This window comes from Stenella coeruleoalba (assembly GCF_951394435.1).
Source record: "Stenella coeruleoalba genome assembly, chromosome: 14".
In the NCBI taxonomy this organism is placed as follows: domain Eukaryota; kingdom Metazoa; phylum Chordata; class Mammalia; order Artiodactyla; family Delphinidae; genus Stenella; species Stenella coeruleoalba.
In genome coordinates this window covers 12,472,795-12,493,539 of record NC_137160.1, presented here as the reverse complement: position 1 = coordinate 12,493,539, position 20,745 = coordinate 12,472,795, and the positions used below count along the sequence as shown (strand labels likewise).

General features: G+C 41.0%; 2 protein-coding genes across 6 annotated transcripts in view; one reads left to right on the top strand and one right to left on the bottom strand.

The window, feature by feature from the left end:
- Positions 1-20,745, bottom strand: part of LOC307196769 (serpin B3-like) — a 106,579-nt gene that overhangs the window by 58,298 nt on the left and 27,536 nt on the right. For 4 of the 5 annotated variants that reach the window (XM_079942086.1, XM_079942088.1, XM_079942085.1 and 1 more), the window contains exons 2-3: positions 12,759-12,924; positions 9,079-9,170 (exon numbers count right to left, since the gene is read on the bottom strand). The gene's annotated coding sequence lies outside the window, so the exon portion shown is untranslated. The remainder of the gene's footprint in view (positions 1-9,078; positions 9,171-12,758; positions 12,925-20,745) is intronic. The other variant, XM_079942089.1, reaches the window with a different exon arrangement.
- The window catches only part of LOC307196964 (serpin B10-like), a gene marked incomplete at its 3' end in the record, with an annotated part of 29,452 nt that continues 16,537 nt past the window's right edge, over positions 7,831-20,745 (top strand). The window contains exons 1-6 of the mRNA XM_079942444.1: positions 7,831-8,060; positions 9,366-9,494; positions 10,009-10,126; positions 12,738-12,880; positions 13,365-13,529; positions 13,846-14,238. Of these exons, the coding sequence (XP_079798570.1) occupies positions 9,417-9,494; positions 10,009-10,126; positions 12,738-12,880; positions 13,365-13,529; positions 13,846-14,238 (897 nt within the window). The 5' untranslated portion in view covers positions 7,831-8,060; positions 9,366-9,416. The remainder of the gene's footprint in view (positions 8,061-9,365; positions 9,495-10,008; positions 10,127-12,737; positions 12,881-13,364; positions 13,530-13,845; positions 14,239-20,745) is intronic.

Below are 20,745 nucleotides of genomic sequence, written 5' to 3'. Positions count from 1 at the left end.
CATTCCCAAAGCATTGCTTGGGGGCGGCTTAGATTCAGAAGAGAAAGGATTCCATTGCTTTTAAGTATTGCAAAGAGCTCCCAGGCCACCCTTGTCAAAAGACAGAAGGGATGTTGCAGAATTTGGTACTATGAGAACAAGTACCAAACAACAATTTCGTACTATGAGAACAAGAACAAACAGCAGCTGACAGGTTTTAGCTAGTTTTTACAGGCATGTGTAGATATTGCCAAATTCTTAAGTTTCTGAATGAGGTCATCCTCCCAACAAATTTCTTAAATGATGCCTTAGCAAACAAGCAATTCTATCCTAACGATGTGTTTCTGAGTAAAATGTTGACTCACTCGAAGGATACAGATTAGAAGGAGAGAGAAGAAAATGCTCTGTGGGAGGGGCAGAGCTTTATAAAACCAGTCATCGCCATGCCTGAACTCTTAACAACTCTCAGAGGACCGTTTCTTGTCAGACAGAGAATAACCAGGTATTTCAGTCATTTCCATGTCTATCTCTATGAAATATGGTTTTATTTTGCACACTGGTATTATTAATATAATGAAAAGTAAAATGTGGGATGTTTTTAGAAGATGGGTGAAAATTTACTGGTGTTTTCTTGTTTTGTTGTTTGTTTGAGAATATTTTAGTTCTAGATTTGAATTAAATTTATAGCAAGACCTAATCTTAAATCTCAGACGCCAGCAAAGGCCTGTGTAACATTCATCAAACCAAAAGGTACATTTAGGTTGTGATGTCAATTTTACCAAACAGCTTAGAATGTGTATATTCTTTACTAGTTAGTGTTTGGCACTGAACATGATGAGAATAGCTAGACCAATTAAAATGTATTAATTTAGCAACTGAAAGTAATCTATAAATTGTGTATACATATAATAAAGGCAAAAAAGATGACTCAGTTTTTAATCTAAAACAATCAGAAATTAAGCAGGAAGCTGGGTTGGGTCAGTTCAATACCAAAATACCTTTATTGAATTTAGTTCAATAATCAGTCAATCTAGTGAGAGGGGAAAAATCAGCCAAATTAGTTGCTGGATTGACTGAAGTAATAGTTCAGTAATAGTAATAAATCATTTAATACCCCATAGACAAACAATTACTCATGATGAAAGTCATCAAATATCAGAAAATGTCTTTACTTTTGTGGAGGGAGAATTTGGTAATTTGAAAGGGAAATTTCCTTGAAGTTATAGTTTTCTCTGTGTTCTCATTAATTTTTGTGGTCAATTTCAGAATATCTGCACCGTGTCGTTGCAAAAAAAATTATTTAAAATGCTACAGCAAACTGCAATCTAACCTGCGATGCCAACGAGCACAGCAGCTGCTGTAGTGGCTCTGGCAACACCTCCCAAGTTCTTTGTCACCTGTGCCAAGTTTCAGTGGCACATCTGTCAACTTGTTTTACAGGAACGGACACAGACATCATGGAGCCCAGCCCCACATATGCTTTTCATCCGTTTGTTCTTCTAAAGAGAATATTCAATGTTGATTAGGAATATAACCTCCGGAAGCTGATAAAGTTGTGTAACTCTGGTGTTAAGAAATTCACAACAGGTGCTACCTAAGAGGTTATGCTATCTGATGTCACTCGGTGATTCAGTTTTACATGGTCTTCTTAGGCAGACTCTCACCTAAATGTAAGGTGTGGATTTGTTAGAGAATCAGAAGACACTATATATATATATATATATATATATATATATATATATATATATATATATATATATATATATAAACTTCTCAAACCTTATTTGAAAGGTCTGTAGGAAAAGCACCAGAGTTGGAATCAGAAGGCTGAGATTCAATCTAGGCTTTGAAACCAGCTGTGCAATCAACATCTTCATATTTTCATTGCTATAATAGGAATTACTAGGTTTAGTGGGCAAGTAATTATGCAAGTTAAATAAGGCAGTGAGGCCGAAGGAATTTGGTAACTGCAATATAGACAACACATATTATTGTTTATGATAAATGCAGTTAACTGTACCTGATCTTAAAGATAAAATTTAGACTACTTTTAAAAGAAGTACATGCATCTGGGATGATCCAATTCTGTCCTAATTCATTTTTTATTTCTTTATACAGTCAACTGAAATCCTAACGTGGCATTAAAACCCTCTCTGATAGTTTGTCTTGACACTTAAAGTTTGTTAGTGTCAAAGTGACAGACTATGGAGGTCGTTTTAAAGAATTAGGTATAGGAGAGGCCTCCATTGATTTTTCTGGCTCTGATCCCTTATTTATTTTTTCACACAATAGAGAAATATTTATTTATATTATTCTCCATTTGTTTCTGAAATGTTACTGAGATAATTTACAAAAAAAGGTCTACCCAGGACTAATTCATCATAAAGATGATTTTAAATTGTAGAAGGAAGAGAAAACAAATTTCTGAGCCACCCAAGGTAATCTAATCTCAGTGATGAAGCAAGAGAAAAAAATAGCGATGTTAGTTTTTTAACGTAATAAGCCTTCTAGGAGTATTACAAACTTGCTTCCTTCCTCTTTTTATCTCCTCTTTCTAGCATTTCTCTAACTAGTAACTGGCCTAAACTCCTACACACAGCGGTGAGGTTAAACACCAGCAGGTAAAGCAGTGAGCGACATTGGACAGAGTGGGTTTCTGAAGCAGACCCAGGCTTGAATCCCTGCACCATTACATACAAACTCTGTGACCTTATACAAGTTGCTTACCCTCTCTGGGCATCAGGATGTAACCTATACAGTAAAGATCCTAATATCTACCTCATACAGATCCCATGAATATTAAATATTAAAGGAGACAAGAAGACATGAGAGAGTTCTGGGGACAAGTTTTACCTAATTTACCATTTTGTCTTGAAAAAATACAATTGAGTGGTATTTCCCATAAGAAATTTTGACGCAAATTGCAATCACTTTCTTCAAAAGAAATGTTGGTGAACCAAGTGTTCACATAAAACACCCATGGATTAGGGTGATGTGAGCCTGGGAGGCCCTGCTGAGTGAGTCCAAGCCAGAAGAGCTGCAGGACGTGCCTCACGGGGCATGGGGCAGCTCCCCAGCCACTGTCACAGAAGGTTTCCTGTAGGTGATGAGTGTCTGCGTCGCTTGGTGTATTTATAGATTTTGGTAATTGTAGGGTGTGCTTTAAGCCGCTACGAAAGCATAAGATACAGTTTGTCGGCCAGAATCAACAGGTGTGTCCAAGCGTTCGTTTGGCTGCATGCAGAGCCTTAGGTCATGGAGGGCGTGTCTGTTATTTATCTTCAGATGGTGGATGGGGTGTGTGTGTGTGTGTGTGTGTGTGTGTGTGTGTGTGTGTGTTCTATAGCCCCAGGACCACCCCTGCAATGGGACCTGGCATTGACTTCCCTACTAGGGATGGTGGGAGGAGGGGGCCTTTCCAGCTCTCCCAGTAATGAACTGCTCAGCTCAGGGGTTGCTTTGGTAGAAAGGCTATGGTGTGTGTGAGTGGAGGGGTGCAGGTATGCGAGGTAGGGCTGTGTAAAAATGCCCACTCTCAAACGGTGAGTCTAGGTCACTTCTAGAAGCAAGGAATTTGAAAGAAGTTTGACCATCTCCATTGGCGCCAATCAGAGTGTATATGCACGTGGCATACATGTGAATATGCATGTATTTGCCTGTGGGGTGTGTGTGTGTGTGTGTGTGTGTGTGTGTGTGTGTGTGTGGTGTGTATCTGTGGGTACAACACAGAGGCTGAGAACATGACCCTGGAGGCTGGCTACCCACCTACCACCTTCAATTTCCAGTCCTTCCCCTTATAGTCGAGTGACACTCGTCACTTTTCTTCTCTCTGGGCAGTAGTTTCTTCCTTTGTAAAACAGGAATAGCAATGCCTTCCTCAGAGGGTTTCCATAAAGATTAACTGGTTACTACAGGTGAGATGTTTAAAACAGCATCTGCTGTACAGTAAGGTTTCGATAAAGGCTATTTATTGTTATTGCTGTTATTATCACTATTATGATGTGGAGTGTCACTACTCATCGCATGACTGCTCCCTCTATCTCAGGATTGGCTACATAATTTGCAGTAGCCAGTGCAAAGGAAAATGCAGGGCCCTTTGTTTAAAATTATTAAGAATTGCAAGGTTGTGGGAGCAGTGCATTGTACCGAGTGTGGGACCCTTTGTGGCTGCACAGGTCCCAGGATCACGATGATGCTGTCCCTGCTCTACCTCATGCTCTTGGATGAAAGGAGAACAGAGAGGGAACCCCTGCCCCGTGCAGGGTACAGCCTGTACTGCTCTGCTGACATCACTCAAAATGTTGAGTCATCTTTTAGAGCTGTTTATTTTTTTCCCCTCACTTTCCTTCTAGATTGAAACAATGGAAGAACTTTGCAAGGCGAACACAATCTTTGCCCTCAGTTTCTTCAGCCATCTGGCAAATACAAGTGCTGCCACCCAGAATCTCTTCTTCTCTCCATGGAGCATCTCCTCCACCATGGCCATGATCTACCTGGGTGCCAGGGGCAACACTGCAGACCAGATGGCCAAAGTAAGTTTCTGTTAAAGTTCCAAATTAGAACAGAATGATTCCTGAACTGAATTGTAGAATTGCTCTGATTACATGCCTGAGACATCTTGACTCTAACAAGGTCAGCAATCATCACAAGCCATTACAACACAAGTTCCTTAGATTCAAATCTATAAAGCAGCCAAACCACAAACACCCTCAGTGGTAGACAGCAGAAATCGTACCAGAATTTCTTACCCTGCAAGGTTAGAAAGGGTTAATAGTGACAACGTCTTATATTTGATAGTATAAATGCTTATATTTTTCAAAGTATTTGCAAGCTTTATCTCTATTGGTTTTAAGACAAGTGTCATTTAACACAGTGGGGAGAGTGGCAGTGGGAATGAAGCACTTTTCCCAGGGCTTCTTCTGGTTTCCACCCTCCTAGCTCAGGTTCCTTCCATTCATGTAAAGAATTCCTTCCAGTGGTTTTAAGAGAGTGTCACCAAGGGAAAAGATATCCCAGACCCATGATCTCCACACTCTGGGAGATGCACAGAGAGCAGTGTGACTTCAGAGGACCTCAGCCAACATTCTCAACCCCATGAGTTCACGTCAACAAAATGGGGCTGACGTGATGGCCAGTCCTCAAAGTCAAGGACAGGGTGTGGGACAGCATTGTGAGCTATTTCTGTTAAGGCCACTGGCTTCCTTCCTTGGTGAAGGAAGCTGACACCAGCTCAGTCAGGGGACCCTTTCACTAAGTCTGGGGCCATGGAAATATATTGAACTACTTCAACTGTACATGGCAATGGTCCTATGGGATGAATACAGCACCATTAAAATTCACATGATCCTGTATTTCCCGGGTCAGTGACCAGACAAAGTAATATATAATTAAAATTCTTTCCTATTCCCATATGTACAAACATTAAAATTGAATGCTTTAAGTACAGGCTCTGGTTTCTCACCAACACGGATTCTGTTCTCAGCCACGCCAAAATGCTGCCGGCTACTTTTGACTTTCCCAGGAGAACTGCACCTGAGTGTGTGCATACAGATAGATGGATATCTCCTTCCAGGTACACGGTGACCCATTTAAGATGGGTCTTGTTTGGAGTGGTCCACAGAGAGTGTTGGCCTATCTCACTGCAGCAGGAAAAGGGATGGAAGTGTCACTCCCTGCGTTTGTGGCAGTTTAAACATCAAGACTTACAACAAAATCCAGTTGCTCACATCTGAGAGCAGCAACATTTTGCAAAACTTCTTCCCTCTATTTTCTTTGCCTTGAAAAGAATAAGTGCAGTGAACTCTATTAAAAACTTTAGAGAACATCAGGGTCTTCATTTTTTAGATGTAAAGGCCTCAGAAGCAATATTTCTTTGAGGACAAATGCCAAATGAAGTGCTCTAGGTACGTAAAGTAAAAAATGTGATTTTGATGCAAAAGGAAAATTAACTTATTGGTCACTCGACACAACACAGCTTTTCTGTGTTTGGCAAGTGCTTTCAGCACATGGGACAAGGGGTTTATATAGTTTTCTTGTAACTGTGCTGCAGGGGCAGATTTTAAAATTCAAAGACAAATTTGGTTAATTCCCTACTAAAAAACGAGGAGAAGCTCTTTGCTTGGAGGAGGAAGCAGGGATTTTGGGGACAGACCTGCCTGTGTTTGGGTGGTAACTTTGCCATTTACCAGGTGTGCGAGGGAAGGCATTTCAACTCTCTAAGCCTCAGTTTTCTTTCTTTTTTCTTGTGGTACGCGGGCCTCTCACTGTCGCGGCCTCTCCCGTTGCGGAGCACAGGCTCCGGACGTGCAGGCTCAGCGGCCATGGCTCACGGGCCCAGCCGCTCCGCGGCACGTGGGATCTTCCCGGACCAGGGCACGAACCCGTGTCCCCTGCATCAGCAGGCGGACTCTCAACCACTGCGCCACCAGGGATGCCCAGTTTTCATATTTTTAAAAGGAGAATGAAAATGCATAACCGGCAAGATGGGTGTGAAGATTAGAAAGAATAGGAGAAGCACGTGTTAGAACTAAAAGTTATCATAGCTGACACTTATAGTGCCCTGGCCAGGCACCTTTCTAAGAACGTTTTATAGTTTACCCACGGAATACAAAATCCTGTGAGGTAGGTGCTCTGATTACCATAGTCCTTTCACAGAAATGAGAAATTTAGGGCAAGAAGAGGCCACACAGTTGGGAATTGATATAGCTGGTAAAGGTGACATAGTTGTAATGGAATAAAGGAATGCGTAGAAGGGATGAACTCTTGCAGAGCACAAGCGATGTGAGATCAGCAGTTGTACTGTTACCAGCTCTTCTCTTCAGGGTAAGGCCACGGACCTGCCCAGGCCGAGCCGCCTCTCTGGGCAGGGTGCATCCCTCAGCGTGGCCCGGGTCACCTCACATCCCCCCTCCTGCAGCGACTCTCGCAGTGACTCGGGAGGCCTTTAGTGCTAGCTCCAAGACCCCATCAATCTCCTTAAGAGGGAGGACAGCCGGAGAAGCTGTTACATGAAATATTCTTCCCTTACGTGGCGGCAGAGTCAGACCACTTCTTTTCAGAGTATTAGGTAAGACTCATAATGTGTGATCTGAAGAGCAGAGAGAGACCCCACAAATCCTAACACCTCTCCTTCCAGCCTAGAGATTCACCACCTGCTGGACAAGCCTGCCTTTCCTTCCTTAGCAGAACGTCTACCTCACCTGGGACCCCACGGGGATGGGACCCAAAGGATGTTGGAGGTGGGAGTGGGTGGGTAGCAGGGCCAGGCTCGGGGGTGCTGAGACTGGCTGAGCCAGGCTGGGAAGGCTCCAGTTTGGGGGAGGGGACCTGAGGGCCCTCCCGGGGCCAGTGTGCACCTACCAGCTTCACTGTTATCCTGATCTGCCACTGACAACATAAAGAGATTCATATTGTCATCTTACCTCTGCCATTTGCCCCCCACATGGACAGACGTGTGGGATTTCTTTATGTGTAAATAAGGGATGTGCAAATATTTTAGGTGATCCCTGTAATATTGAGTGACCTGCTTTTATGTTTAAGCTAGCTGTGGCTTGTAGTTTTTGACAGGTTAGAAGTGTGAAATATATAAGGCCACTGAATAGAGAGATACAAGGTTGGGAGTTAACCTTATTGCTTCCTTCAGAATACTGGCATGTTTTCAAGGCAACTTATGGGTTGGGTTATAATTTAGATAATTTAGAGGTTATAAATCATCTCATCATAACAATTTGCCGTCAGAATGGCCAGCATATGAATTAGTATAAAATAGTTCGTGCTGAGTCCTGTGAAGGACACTTCCGCTGGCTGACACATGTTACATATGAAGAGCATCTATGCTTGTTACCATACACAAAGACAGGAAACGAGAGTAGGACCACTAAGAGGAGCTTGAGAGCCATTGGTTTAAAAGTTACGTAATGCAGCAGGAAAATGTACCCAATTCTCTGGAATTCCAATTGTAGGTGCTTCAGTTTAACAAAGGTGGAGACCACAAAGTCGCCCCAGACACCCAAGAGATCTTCACCAGTTGTGAATTCACACAGAAGATCCAGAGGGGCACTTATCCTGATGCTATTCTGAAGGTATCTGACTCATCCATTTCTATTTCTTTTGTATTTTATTTCCAGAATATTCTTGTCTTAAAATTGCAGTATTAGACAGGGAAGGAACCTAGTACAACTTCCCTCCTTCATAGAAAGAAAACTAAGGCTCACAGTCCTTGAGTAAATATCCTACTCTGATAAGTAAGGGCAGAGCCAGGGTAGAATCCAGACTTCACGACTTCCAGGCCAAGACTATTTCTAAATTCCATCACCCCACTCTGCCATTAGTTGGGGATGTATAATTTATTCTAATGCCATTGTGGAGACTCCTAGAATACATATGCATAGATGCAGATTTCCAGAGTAAGGGGTGACAAGTAATTGAGGAATGGAGAAGGCCCCGCTTGGTGACTTCATGAAAGGTCACTGACCCTCAAATATCCTTTATGTCCTCCCCTTCTATCTCCTATGATCTGTCTATCTATCACCTATCTATCATCTATCTACCTACTAATCATCTATCTATCTATCTATCTAATCTCTTCAGCTAATCTATCTCACGTAGTCATTTCTTTTCCCAATACTCCATTTCCTTAAACACCAGCTATCCAGCTACATTGTAGGAGCTGCGCTCCTATGGGTAAACAACTTCCACGATCACGCTCCTAAGTTAGGTTATGGGGAGATACCCCACATAGCTTTCTCCTTGGGAATCCTGATGCTCCATCTGCCTGTCAGCCGGGGAGTTATGGACTTAGGAGGGGAAGAGGCCCCTTCAGTATGGAGATGCTGCCAGGTCTGAATGGACAGCAGTCCAGCTGCAGGGCTCTGACCTCTGCTTCACCCAGGCACTGCGGTGACTAAGCCCTGTTTGTGTCATCGTGCTTACAAACTTCAGGTTGGGGATTGGAATTTCCCTCAATTTCCTGCTTTCTAAAACCCAGATTTTCCACTTCACAGACTACCCCTTAATTATAAAACGGTACTTGCAGAAGTTCTATGAACTTTTCAAAGAACACTTCTAAGGCAACATTTTAATATAATAAAAATTGCTTACAGACTTTGTAGTTCAGGAGACTGTAAAAGGAGCCTTTCTTCTAGGATCTTTGTTACTTCATGGTTCAATCCAATCCGTAGGCACGGTAAAATCTGAAACAAATAAAAAAAATTATCTGATATTATCCATATCAACAATGTTTCCTCAGAGATTCCTCTAAAGCGCCAGAAAAAAGTATACTTTAATACAGCATTTTATTGATGTACTGGAAAAAATACCATTGCTTAAGAAATATCTTGTTTAGGAGTCTTGAGTTACATAAAGAGAGTCTCTCCTTTCTGTTTAAGGCACAAGCTGCAGACACAATCCATTCATCCTTCCGTTCTCTCAGCTCCGCCATGAAAACGTCCACAGGGGAGTATTTATTGGAAAGTGCCAATAAGCTGTTTGGCGATAAGTCTGCAAGATTCAGGGAAGTAAGTGAAACGTGCGATTTAAATGGCAGGGCCCCAAACTTACAAGGAGGTCAGTTTTAAAGCTGTTCTCTCTTATTCATGCTGAGAGAGTCAGAATTCCACATGGGTTCCCTTAGACTCCCTAAGGCCATTGGACACTATCCAACGCAGCTATCCCTATGCTCCCTCTGTGGGTGCTTTCTCTCCCTGCTGCAAAATTCCCACCTGTGAGTCGTAAGTCAGGAAGAGCACAGCTGATGTCCAGAGCCTCTATCCCCACACCCAACATCTCCCCTTGTACCCAGTGGTCATAATGCAAAGCGTGCAGGACAGCAAATAGAATTGGGACTGGAGTTGGGGGTGGAGGTCAAGAGAACACATATAATCAGCCCCCCTAGCCAACCTCCACCCCTACCCCTACCTCAGGCTCCCCAGTCTTGACAGGAAGCCTGTAATTTATAATTACACCAAGGCTTGTTCAGTATATATTCTATGTAAACTTTGTCTTTTTTTTTTTTTTTTTTTTGCTTTAAAGAGATACATGCAGCTCTCCAAGAAATATTACTCTACAGAACCTCAGGCAGTTGACTTCCTAGAACGTGCAGAAGATGCCAGAAAAAAGATTAATTCCTGGGTCAAGACTCAAACCAAAGGTAAAACCAAGGAAGTAGTTTCTGCTCTTCTTTCCACTTAGAAAGCACTTATGTAGTTTTTAGAAAACCATCCTTAGCCCTTACTCCCAACCTTAGTTATTTTGATTAATGTAACCTGATTCTTGTTGAGCCACGTGGTGTTTTAAGTGAGAAAAAAATAATTGAGGTCTACTAATAGAAGACATATATTCAGTACTTAAATAATCTGATTTTGGATATTACCTTAGAATAGAATATAAGAGGAGACAGCTCTTTTCTAACATAGGACATACCAGTATTGAAATAATTGTGACTCTGTGTCTACTGTGGACAAAAACAAAGAAAAAAGGCGTGACCTTCAAATGAGTAATTGGTGTGAGAATACTAGCAATGGAAAAAGGAGGGATCATAAAATTTGAACTCTTTCTTCTGTTTCACCATTCAGAGTCAGTATGTTGTCAAGTTCTTTTCGTCCCTGCTTCATCTCTCCTGGATTGTCTAAGCTACTTCTACCTTTGTAATGCATGTCCTTAATTCTTTGTTGTTTCTTATTTTTAATTTTTAAAAATTTATTTTATTTTTTTAACATCTTTATTGGAGTATAACTACTTTACAATGGTGTGTTAGTTTCTGCTTTATAACAAAGTGAATCAGTTATACATACACATATGTTCCCATACCTCTTCCCTCTTGCATCTCCCTCCCTCCCACCCTCCCTATCCCACCCCTCTAGGTGGTCACAAAGTACAAGCTGATCTCCCTGTGCTATGCGGCTGTTTCCCACTAGCTGTCTATTTTACGTTTGGTAGTGTATATATGTCCATGCCACTCTCTCACTTTGTCACAGCTTACCCTTCCCCCTCCCCATATCATCAGGTCCATTCTCTAGTAGGTCTGTGTCTTTATTCCCATCTTGCCCCTAGGTTCTTCATGACCTTTTTTTTTTTCCCTTAGATTCCCATCCAAAATCCCACTACCTGTTAGTAGTGAAGCTGGGGTTCCCTCTTCTTCTGAGCCTTAGTCTAATTCTGGAATTCTTCAATTGGATGTTTAAAGTGTTTGCTAACTTAATGCAAAAAACGGATTTTCATTTACCTCCTGTGTTTAAAACATTGTTACAAGCCATAGTGTGGTGTCTTGGTTTCTTCGTTACCACAGTGGAAAAAACACATGAACTAAGTTCTATAGAATTTTTAAAAAATGTTTTGTTTCTCTGAAAATAGTTGATCTACTTTAGTTCTTCATTTCTAGATTTTTAAATTACTGCTGTAAAATATTGACACACCACTGACAAAAATGAAGCAGGGAAAGTGAAGATTAACAGAAGTGAAAGTAAAAAGGTATTGCAAAATTAAAGAGACTCATGAAAGTCTTGCTTTTTTGAGAACAGCAAGAATTTCTCTTCTCTTTAAGCATTTGTGTTGAATGGCTGTAAATCAATCAGTGGAATTGCCAAAATGCCAAGTAGTCATTTGGGCTCATTGTTTTAGAAAATTTTATAATAATTTGAGACAATTTCTGTTTTATTTGTTAGGATCAAATCCTAGTTTTTCCATATGCATTACAGAGTTAAATAAAGTCCTAGTAGATTTCTGTGGTAACCAAGAATTTTAATTCCCTGAGGGATATATTGAATAGAAATACTGAATGACTATACTGAAGCTGGTCAGACTACAGTGACCTTTTTGTTCGTGTCCTATGTCTGTCAGTAGGAACGGAAGACGGTGGAATTCTGACCAGCTGACAAGCATTGCGACCTTGGGAGGGTTGCTAATCTCTCTTACTATGATGTTCATTTGTATAAAATGACAATAGTAATACCTACTAGAGTAGTTGTGAGGATTAAATAAAATAATGTATTTAGTGGTTGAAATATTGCAGAGCAGGTATTCACTATAAGTGGCCTGTCTCTTAAACCAACTATAAAAAAAAATCACGTTCAGATGTTATCATTTCTGAGAACCTTCTCTGACTCCTCACTTGTTTACTCCCTTCTCTGTGATGTCATAGTTCTCTGCATTATTTAGCTCTCTTATAGAACTTATCACACATTGTTTCCTGACTGATTTAGAATCTCTCTTCCAATATTCTCAGTCCCACCAGGACAAATCTTCCTTTCTCACTTCATGAATCTGTGCTACTCCTGGTGTAGGTCTAGCCCAACTTCCAAAAAACTGTTTTTGGGTCAATGAATGGGTCACAGGGATAGACTGTCTAGACCAGATCTTGAAGGAGCCCTAGTGACATATGTACTGTGGAAAGGCACTATTATGTTCCTTAAGTGACTCTTTTTCACTCCCATCCGAATTAACTAACTTCATACAACTACAAAACTTTGAGAAAGAGTATAAAAGGAACTTAAAATTTTTTTCCAAGTCTGATAGTAATTCTAAACCTTAATTGCATTACTTCTTCATTTTCTCTTGGATTTTGCAAACCTCAGAAATCTGGTCTCAGTTTTACTTATGATTTAGGTAAATCGAGAGAAAAACTTAAGCTTGAAGGTCAACATCTCTGCAGAGTTTGATAAATGTGGATGCTGAGTTTGATGGTGACTCAAAAGATTCAAGAAATCATGATAACTTTACAGTTCTTAATCATGAAACCTAAACATATATCATATTTTCTGTAGGCAAAATCCCAAACTTGTTACCTGAAGGTTCTATAGATGCAGAGACCAAGATGGTCCTGGTGAATGCTGTCTACTTCAAAGGAAATTGGAAAACTCCATTTCAGAAGAAATTAAACAGGCTTTATCCTTTCCGTGTGAACTTGGTACGAGACAATGAGACAGATTTTCTTAACGTATATTTTAGGGCCTTTGACAAAATAGAGAAAGAAAAGTTAGGGACCACTCACTGATACTTGCACATAATTTGCTAGTTATAAGTTATGCACATTGGATAGCTGATTGACTCTATTCCATTTTTTGACCTGTCAAACTAGATTAATAATAATATCCAACTCAAATTATTGTTGTAAGGATTCAACCAGATTTTGCAGAGTTCTTGGCCCCTAGTAGGTACTCAACAAGTGTTTCAGTATTATTATAATTGTCCATCTTATTACTAATGGGTATAATTTTGAAAAAGCTAAATAGATCAGAGCCACTGTCAGGGTATACAAATAATTTATTTTGTTGATTTTTAGAAACATAGTTCTTCAGAACGAAAGCAGAACCCATTCTCTTTTACGTCTGATTGTAAATCTTTTGACATCTTAGTATCTACTTTCATATTTTACTTTTTAATAATTTTAGACTCAGCGCAAAGAAGTACAGATGATGTTCTTGCGTGAAAAGCTGAACATAGGACACATAGAAGACCTAAAGGTCCAGATTCTAGAACTGCCCTATGCTGGATATGTCAGTATGTTCCTGTTGCTTCCAGATGAAATTGCTGAATGTTCTACTGGCTTGGAGTTGGTAAGGCATTCCAACTTCCATTGTTTTAAACTTCTGGGGCTAAACTTACCTTGGCATATGTCTACAACTTGGGAAATGGTGTGCGGTTTCTCATGGAAATATGTGAATTGGTTGAGAGGAACAGTGCCAGGTCTCACACTTTCACTCAAAGGCTTAAACTTATGTCATACATGCTACTTTCTTGCAAAATTTTTACCAAACTAGTAAATTTTAATATCACCCATGCTATAGTGAAGTTAAAGTCACCGATTGTTAACATCAGAAGTTGTTTTCCTTCTCTGCTAAGCACTCACTGGTTTTGCTTTTGGACTTGTAGCTGGAAAGTGAAATCACTTATGACAAACTCAACAAGTGGCTCAGCGAAGACACCATGGTTGAGGATGATGTGGAGGTGTATGTCCCCCGGTTCAAATTAGAAGAGCATTATGAACTCAAGTCCATCCTCATGAGCATGGGCATGGATGATGCCTTCAGCCAGGGCCAAGCCAATTTCTTAGGCATGTCTGAAAAGAATGACCTGTTTCTGTCTGAAGTGTTCCATCAAGCCTCTGTGGACGTGAACGAGCAGGGCACTAAAGCAGCTGCTGGCACTGGGGCCATTATGTCGGGGAGAACTGGCCATGGAGGCCCACGGTTTGTGGCGGACCATCCTTTCCTCTTCTTTATCATGCACAAGATAACCAAGAGTATCCTCTTTTTTGGCAGATTTGCCTCACCCTAGTTTCCGTTTCTGCACAGGATGTTGTAATGTGAGGTATAAGCCTCAGAATTGCTGTAAGGGCCGAAACTTTAGCAACCTTCTGTACATATTTGTTTTTCTGAACAACTTCTATTACACAGTGAATATAAATACAGAAGTAGCTTGACATCTGTCAGTCATAACATTACCACCCTATTAATCATTTGGTCTCCTAAAATGGGATGATATGTCACTTAGTTCTTCCTTACCCTTAGTTTATTTTATTGCCTTTCCTTTTACTGTATTATTTATTATTTTATATAATGGCTTTTTATTATTGTTCACTGTCTAGTGTAGCTGATACAGTTACAGAAGCATGTCATCACTTATTTTTCTTTCTAAGGAAATGCACTTATTTGTTCTTATAATGAAGGACGAGCAGGTGTCCTTCCATGCCCTTCTGTGATAAAAACCTAGAAGCAAGCATTGAACAACAGGAAAATATGAGTGGTGTGCATTTCTAGCATTATGTGTCACACAGATGTGTCTGTAACTTATGGAAGGTTGTGAATATATTAAAAATAGACATGTTTCCACACAACTATTCGTTTGTTGTCATTCTGTTGGGTCTTTAGGTCATAAGACCTGTTTACCTTGATTCTCAGGAATCAGGTATCATGGCTCATTTGTGAGAACCAAGAAGAAATAAACAGAATAAAGGCGCCAAAGGAGAGGCTGCTGTATAGCACAGGGAGCTCAGCTCAGTGCTCTGTGATGACCTAGAGGGGTGGGATGGGAGTGGCGGGGAGGGAGGCGCGAGAGGGAGGGGATATGGGGATACATGTACACATATAGATGACTCACTTTGTTCTACAGCAGAAACTAACACAACATTGTAAAGCAATTATACTCCAATAAAAAAAAATGACAATAAAAGGAGCCAAAGGAATAAGCGACCGTCTTGCAAGGAGCTCCAATGTTGGCGGGGGGGATGGAGTTGTGGGAAAAATGGATTAGAGCTGTCTTCTCACAGCAGCAAAAGGTATAGCAATTCAAAAGAATAGCTTGGGTCAGAGCCCTTTGGGGACACCTGTGTTCAAACCTCAAGGACATCAGGAATAAACACCAAGTCTAGTGGTCCAGACATAGAATCAAGGTCATAATCATTGATTGAGGTGAGCGTTCAGAGGGGTAGAGATGAACTTGGCTCAAGAGCAGAAGGGCAACATACAATGGGAAATATTGCCTAAGTGTGTTTTTCTTAAATAGCACTGAATGCTTTTGAGTGGATCAGAGAAGAACATAATTTAAGTCCTAAGAACAAAGGAAGGGCTTCCCTGGTGGCGCAGTGGTTGAGGGTCCGCCTGCCGATGCAGGGGATGCGGGTGCGTGCCCTGGTCTGGGAAGATCCCACATGCTGCGGAGCGGCTGGGCCCGTGAGCCATAGCCGCTGAGCCTGCGCGTCCGGAGCCTGTGCTCCGCGGCGGGAGGGGCCACAGCAGTGAGAGGCCCGTGTACCGCAGAAAAAAAAAAAAAAAAAGAACGAAGGAAGACCTGAGGTTTAAGGGAGCTGAGCTGGCTGCAGATTCTGGCTACAGAAGTGTGGCTGGATCCTGGAAATGTATTCCGGTGTCACCGTCCCTACGATGAAAGCCAGGGATGGGTGACCTACTGGAGCATGGTGGCTAAAAAGGTAACCTCAGGACATTGACTTAACTGCATCCAAATCCCAGTTCTAACACTTAGGAGTTATTTAACCACAAGCCGGGAAATGATGCTTCTTCATGCTTCAGTTTTCTTTCAGTGTAAACTAGGGAAAACAATGCTTTTCTCATAAGGTTGCTGTGATGGTAAAATGAATTCATACAGAACAAGCAATTAAAAGAATGCTTAGCATGTACAGTACTTAATACATACTAGCGATAACGATTATTTTCTTTGTCAGTAATAAAACTGTCTCACTGTCAGCTGGTCAAACATAGAGTCCCAGAAAATTATTCTTATAATTCTTTAAGGCTTGAATTGTGGTTTGTTTCCTCTAAATCAGACGTTCTTGAAAATTAGGGGTTCTTCCTTGCATTCTCCTACTTACTTTTAGATTCATATTTTAAATGTACTTTAATAATTCACTCAGCAATGCGATAAGTAGTAACTTTCTGAATTGTTGTGAGTCTTAAGATATTCATATTTCACCATGATTATTGAATTAGAGCACGAGTATAGAATTCTAGGTTCAAAGCATTCTTCAGCACTTTAAGGGCACAATTTTATCATCTCCCAGCGCCAAAGTTGTGGATGGGAAAGTTGATGTCAAGATAATTCTTGCTTCTTGTAGTTTTAATTATTTTATTTTTGTTTTTGATGATGTTCTTGATATTTCATTGCATTAAGAGTATTTTTAAATGGTTTAAAAATTTTATCTTGTTCATCAGGAGATGTTTTCCATCTGGAAACTTGTACCTTGGTTCATTGCTGGGAAACTCTCAGCCGTTGCTATGGCCCGAATGTTTGTTCCCCCAACACATATGTCGAACACCTAATCCCCAATGTGATGGTCTTTGTAGGTGGGGCCTTGGGGAGGTAATTAGTATTAGAATTAGTCATGAGGGTAAGTCCCCGGGATGTAATTAGTGTTCTTATAGGGAAATGAAAAAACAAAAGCTCTCAACCAAGTAAAGACAAGTAGGCAACCATCTGTGAACCAGGAAGACAGCCCTCAGCAAGAACCCGATCACAGACCTGCAGCCTCCAGGACTGTGAAAAATGAATGCTTGCTGTTTAAGCCACCCAGTCAGCAGTGCTCTGTTATGTCAACCCAGACTGAATAAGAAAACCATTATCCACTCAACTCTCTCAGCCCCACCCTATCTACTCTCTTCTTCTGGATTCCTATTTGAATAATATTGATGTACCTAGAGTTCTTTTATCGGTTCTAAAAGATTTTGAATACCTAATAAATTCATGCAATCTCAACATCAAATATGAAAAGACTAGAGCAAAAACTCTCCCTCCCACCCCTGTTGCCCATTCATATAGTTCCTACTCCCCCATCCCCATTAGTAATATCTGTACATATTGCTAAATATTCATAGGGCAGGCCATAACTAACAACAAACAAGCAAAATTATGCTGAGATTATTATATTGTTAACTTAGGATACAATTACTCCTTTCTCTTTCCCTGCCCCCTCCAAACAGGCATCAAAATAATGCAAAACCGGGCTTCCCTGGTGGTGCAGTGGTTGAGAGTCCGCCTGCCGATGCAGGGGACACGGGTTCGTGCCCCGGTCCGGGAAGATCCCACATGCTGTGGAGCGGCTGCACCCGTGAGCCAAGGCCGCTGAGCCTGCGCGTCCGGAGCCTGTGCTCCGCGACGGGAGGGGCCACAGCAGTGAGAGGCCCGCGTACCGCAAAAAAAAAAAAAAAAAAAGCAAAACCAAAATTTTATCAACATAACAATATATCAATATATAAAGATTTTAAACAAGAGGTAAGTGGAAAGCAATCTGAAGAAGGTTTGTGGGAAAGCATGAATAAAACTTAGTCTGTGTCTTTAGAGAAGATGAAACAATTTCTTGGCTGGTTTCCCAGAATCTATATCGATGCATTAAATGTAACATAAATAACTAGAGCTGTGCGGTGATGCAGCCCAAGTCACTCTCTGGACCACTGGCAGTCAAGATGCACAGCCCCTCTATCTAGAGCCTCCATATGATACTTTCAGCTAATAATAGTCTGCAGGCATCCTGTGGATAATAACATCTGTTCAGCACATGTCAGGCAGGCACCACGGAATCTGCAGCCACAAGTTGCATCCCCCAGTGAAATTCAAAGCAACATTCTGCTCTGGGTTCCACATCAACATTCAACTATTAAACTCTGAGCCACTTTACCATGTGTGCCCCATGAAGAGAAAAACAGAAACTGCGTGAAGAAAAAACACACACATACGCTATTAACAAAGATTATTCTCCTCTCCCTCAGTCCCTTCTGGACTGTGCTCCATTCCCGTCTCTCTCTTCACCCCCTTCACCATTCCTCCATGCCCTGCATCCTGTTATAGACAGTTTTCCCTTCTCAATAAATAAGGAGGAACACTCACATGGAGAAACGGAAGAGAAGCAGAAAGTGATGAAGTAACATTTCACCCAGTAACTGTGTCTAAAACGTCGATCCAGACCCCATGTCCCTGGGGTGGGGACAGTGGACATGGGACAAGTTGGGGTTGTGCTCAGGGTTCTACACCAACACCCAAATGAGAAGAACAGAAGCATTTCTTGGATGCCTCATCTAGTACCTTATGAGCAACTTTAACAGTAAACAGTTCACCAATAATATTCTCCATTTCCTTGCCCATTGTTATTCCACTAATTTAAACTAATTTAAAACTTTCTGTTGTCGAAAAAATAAATCTACCGGGGAAGACCACGAATTGCTGCCAGTTGGCAGACTCGAGAGGACATAAGCCAGGAAAGTGTGAGTTACAATTTGTTAGAATTCCAGTCTGTACATGCAGACAGACATGGAAAATGTGGGTAATTAAGTAATTCAAGCAAAACTCTGTCTATCTCTCTGTCTTTTTATTTGAGCTTCTGGCCAAGATGAAGTTGAAATGAAGAGTGTATGGGCTTGTGAAAGTGAATCAGAGGGTGGGGTTAAGGAAAGGGTGGTGCTAGAAGTTTTAAAAATTATTTCTACAGTTAAAGGTCACTTAACTCAGCCACGGTCTCTTGCTAAAGGAACCAGTTGCCAATTCTGCTCCCGTGTAAGAAAACAAGGTATTGTAAATAGTTCTTTGTTTTAAAATGTTTGTTTATGTTTTCTTTCTTTGTTGAGGTACCTAGCTGAAGAACAATTTATCGAGACTCCCACAAAACAGAAATAATAGATGAAGGCCAGCCCCCAGGAATTCTGTGCAGGTCTGAGAGATTGAACCCTGAGCTGATTCAAAGTTGGTACTAGAAAGCGGGCTAAGCGGGAGAGAGCATTCACTTCCGAAGACGTCAGGAAGGTAGTTTTGCCGTGAATTGTGAAACTATGAATGGAGTTTTCTCCAGTCACATTTTTGGATTTGCTACCTTTGTATCTGTCAACACAGGTAAAAAGAAATAGGGTATTCTCAGAAGTATTGAACCAAAACCCTTCTAACCCTTCAGAAGAGCGGACTTGGCAACAGGAATTTGAGCTTAGTCACTAATGTAGGGAACTAATGATTTGACTCTCTACCCTCCCGCCCACGCACACCTTCATGTCTTGGCTACCATTCCATGGGCCAGTAGCTTTCTTCTCTTTCGTGGAATAACCTAAGTCCCTAAGCTTACACTCCATGCTCATCATAAATCCTCCCAGACTATTAATTCCCTCAGAAGTGGCTTTAGGTAAATATTGAAGTGCTGCGGATTTGGGGGGTCATTTTCTGATATGCACAACTCCACCAAGTAGACAATATCATCAGTACCATCGGAAAGTCAGGAGGCCTTGGATGTCCTCTAATGGAAAAGGGGAAGAGAGTCCTTCCCGCTCCCTCCTCCAGCTCATCATCATCTCTCTTTCTTCCTCCTCCTGTTCATCCTCTTTCGTCACCCAATCCCTCCCTTTCACCGTAAAACCTTAAAGACAGTCAGATATAATGACAAAAGCATTTGTATTTAGAGTCCAGAGAATGGGACTGCAACGGTAGCTCTGCTGTTAGTTAGCTGTGCATGTTCGTCAGCACATTTAACCTCTCTGGGCCTCAGTTTCCTAGCAGATAAAATGAAGCAATTTGATTAGAGGGATTCCAAGGTTCTTTCCAACCCTGATTTGTGAAGAGTATGTGTATCTTTGATGAGACATATTGACGAGTGATACTATCCTTTTCTTATTTTCCTATTTCTTCAGTTAAGCCCCTTGACAGATTGAGATTTTACATATGTGTGTATATTTATATGTATGTAAACTGATATATCCATATACCTTCCGAAAATTGCAAAAGAGCCATTTATTCTGAAAAGGGCATAGTTGGCTTCTGATCTAGACATTTATAGTCTTTTCTGAAAAGATCACTATCGAACCCTTGTATGGATGAATTATGTCATGTAGAATCTCATGCCCAAATTCCGCATCTTTCAGAAAGCACTTTTCACTGCCGGGATAACTTTATCCAGCACTGGCTGGCTTAGCACTTCTATACTTTTTTTTGAAAGGCAGGAATTATTTTTCTTGTATGGTCTGGGCTACACCTGATATATTAATGATATTAATGAGAGAATTAATGAAGTTGAAGATACCTGGATATTAACTTTCCACAAGAAATTAGCTTTTTCATTAGACAGAGTTATTGTTTTCAGGGATTTGTTACAAGTAACTAAACTTTAGAATAACCACAAATAATAAGTAGAAAGATAAAAATCCTCAGCCTTAAAATGGTAGTTTCTCCTCTCCTCCCTTCATAGTGATTATGCTTTGGCCACGGAGCCAAGCATTTTCCATATGAAAGAATTCACGAGTTCTTAAAAGATAAAGCTTCATATACAGGCAGTAAGCAAAGCATCATTTG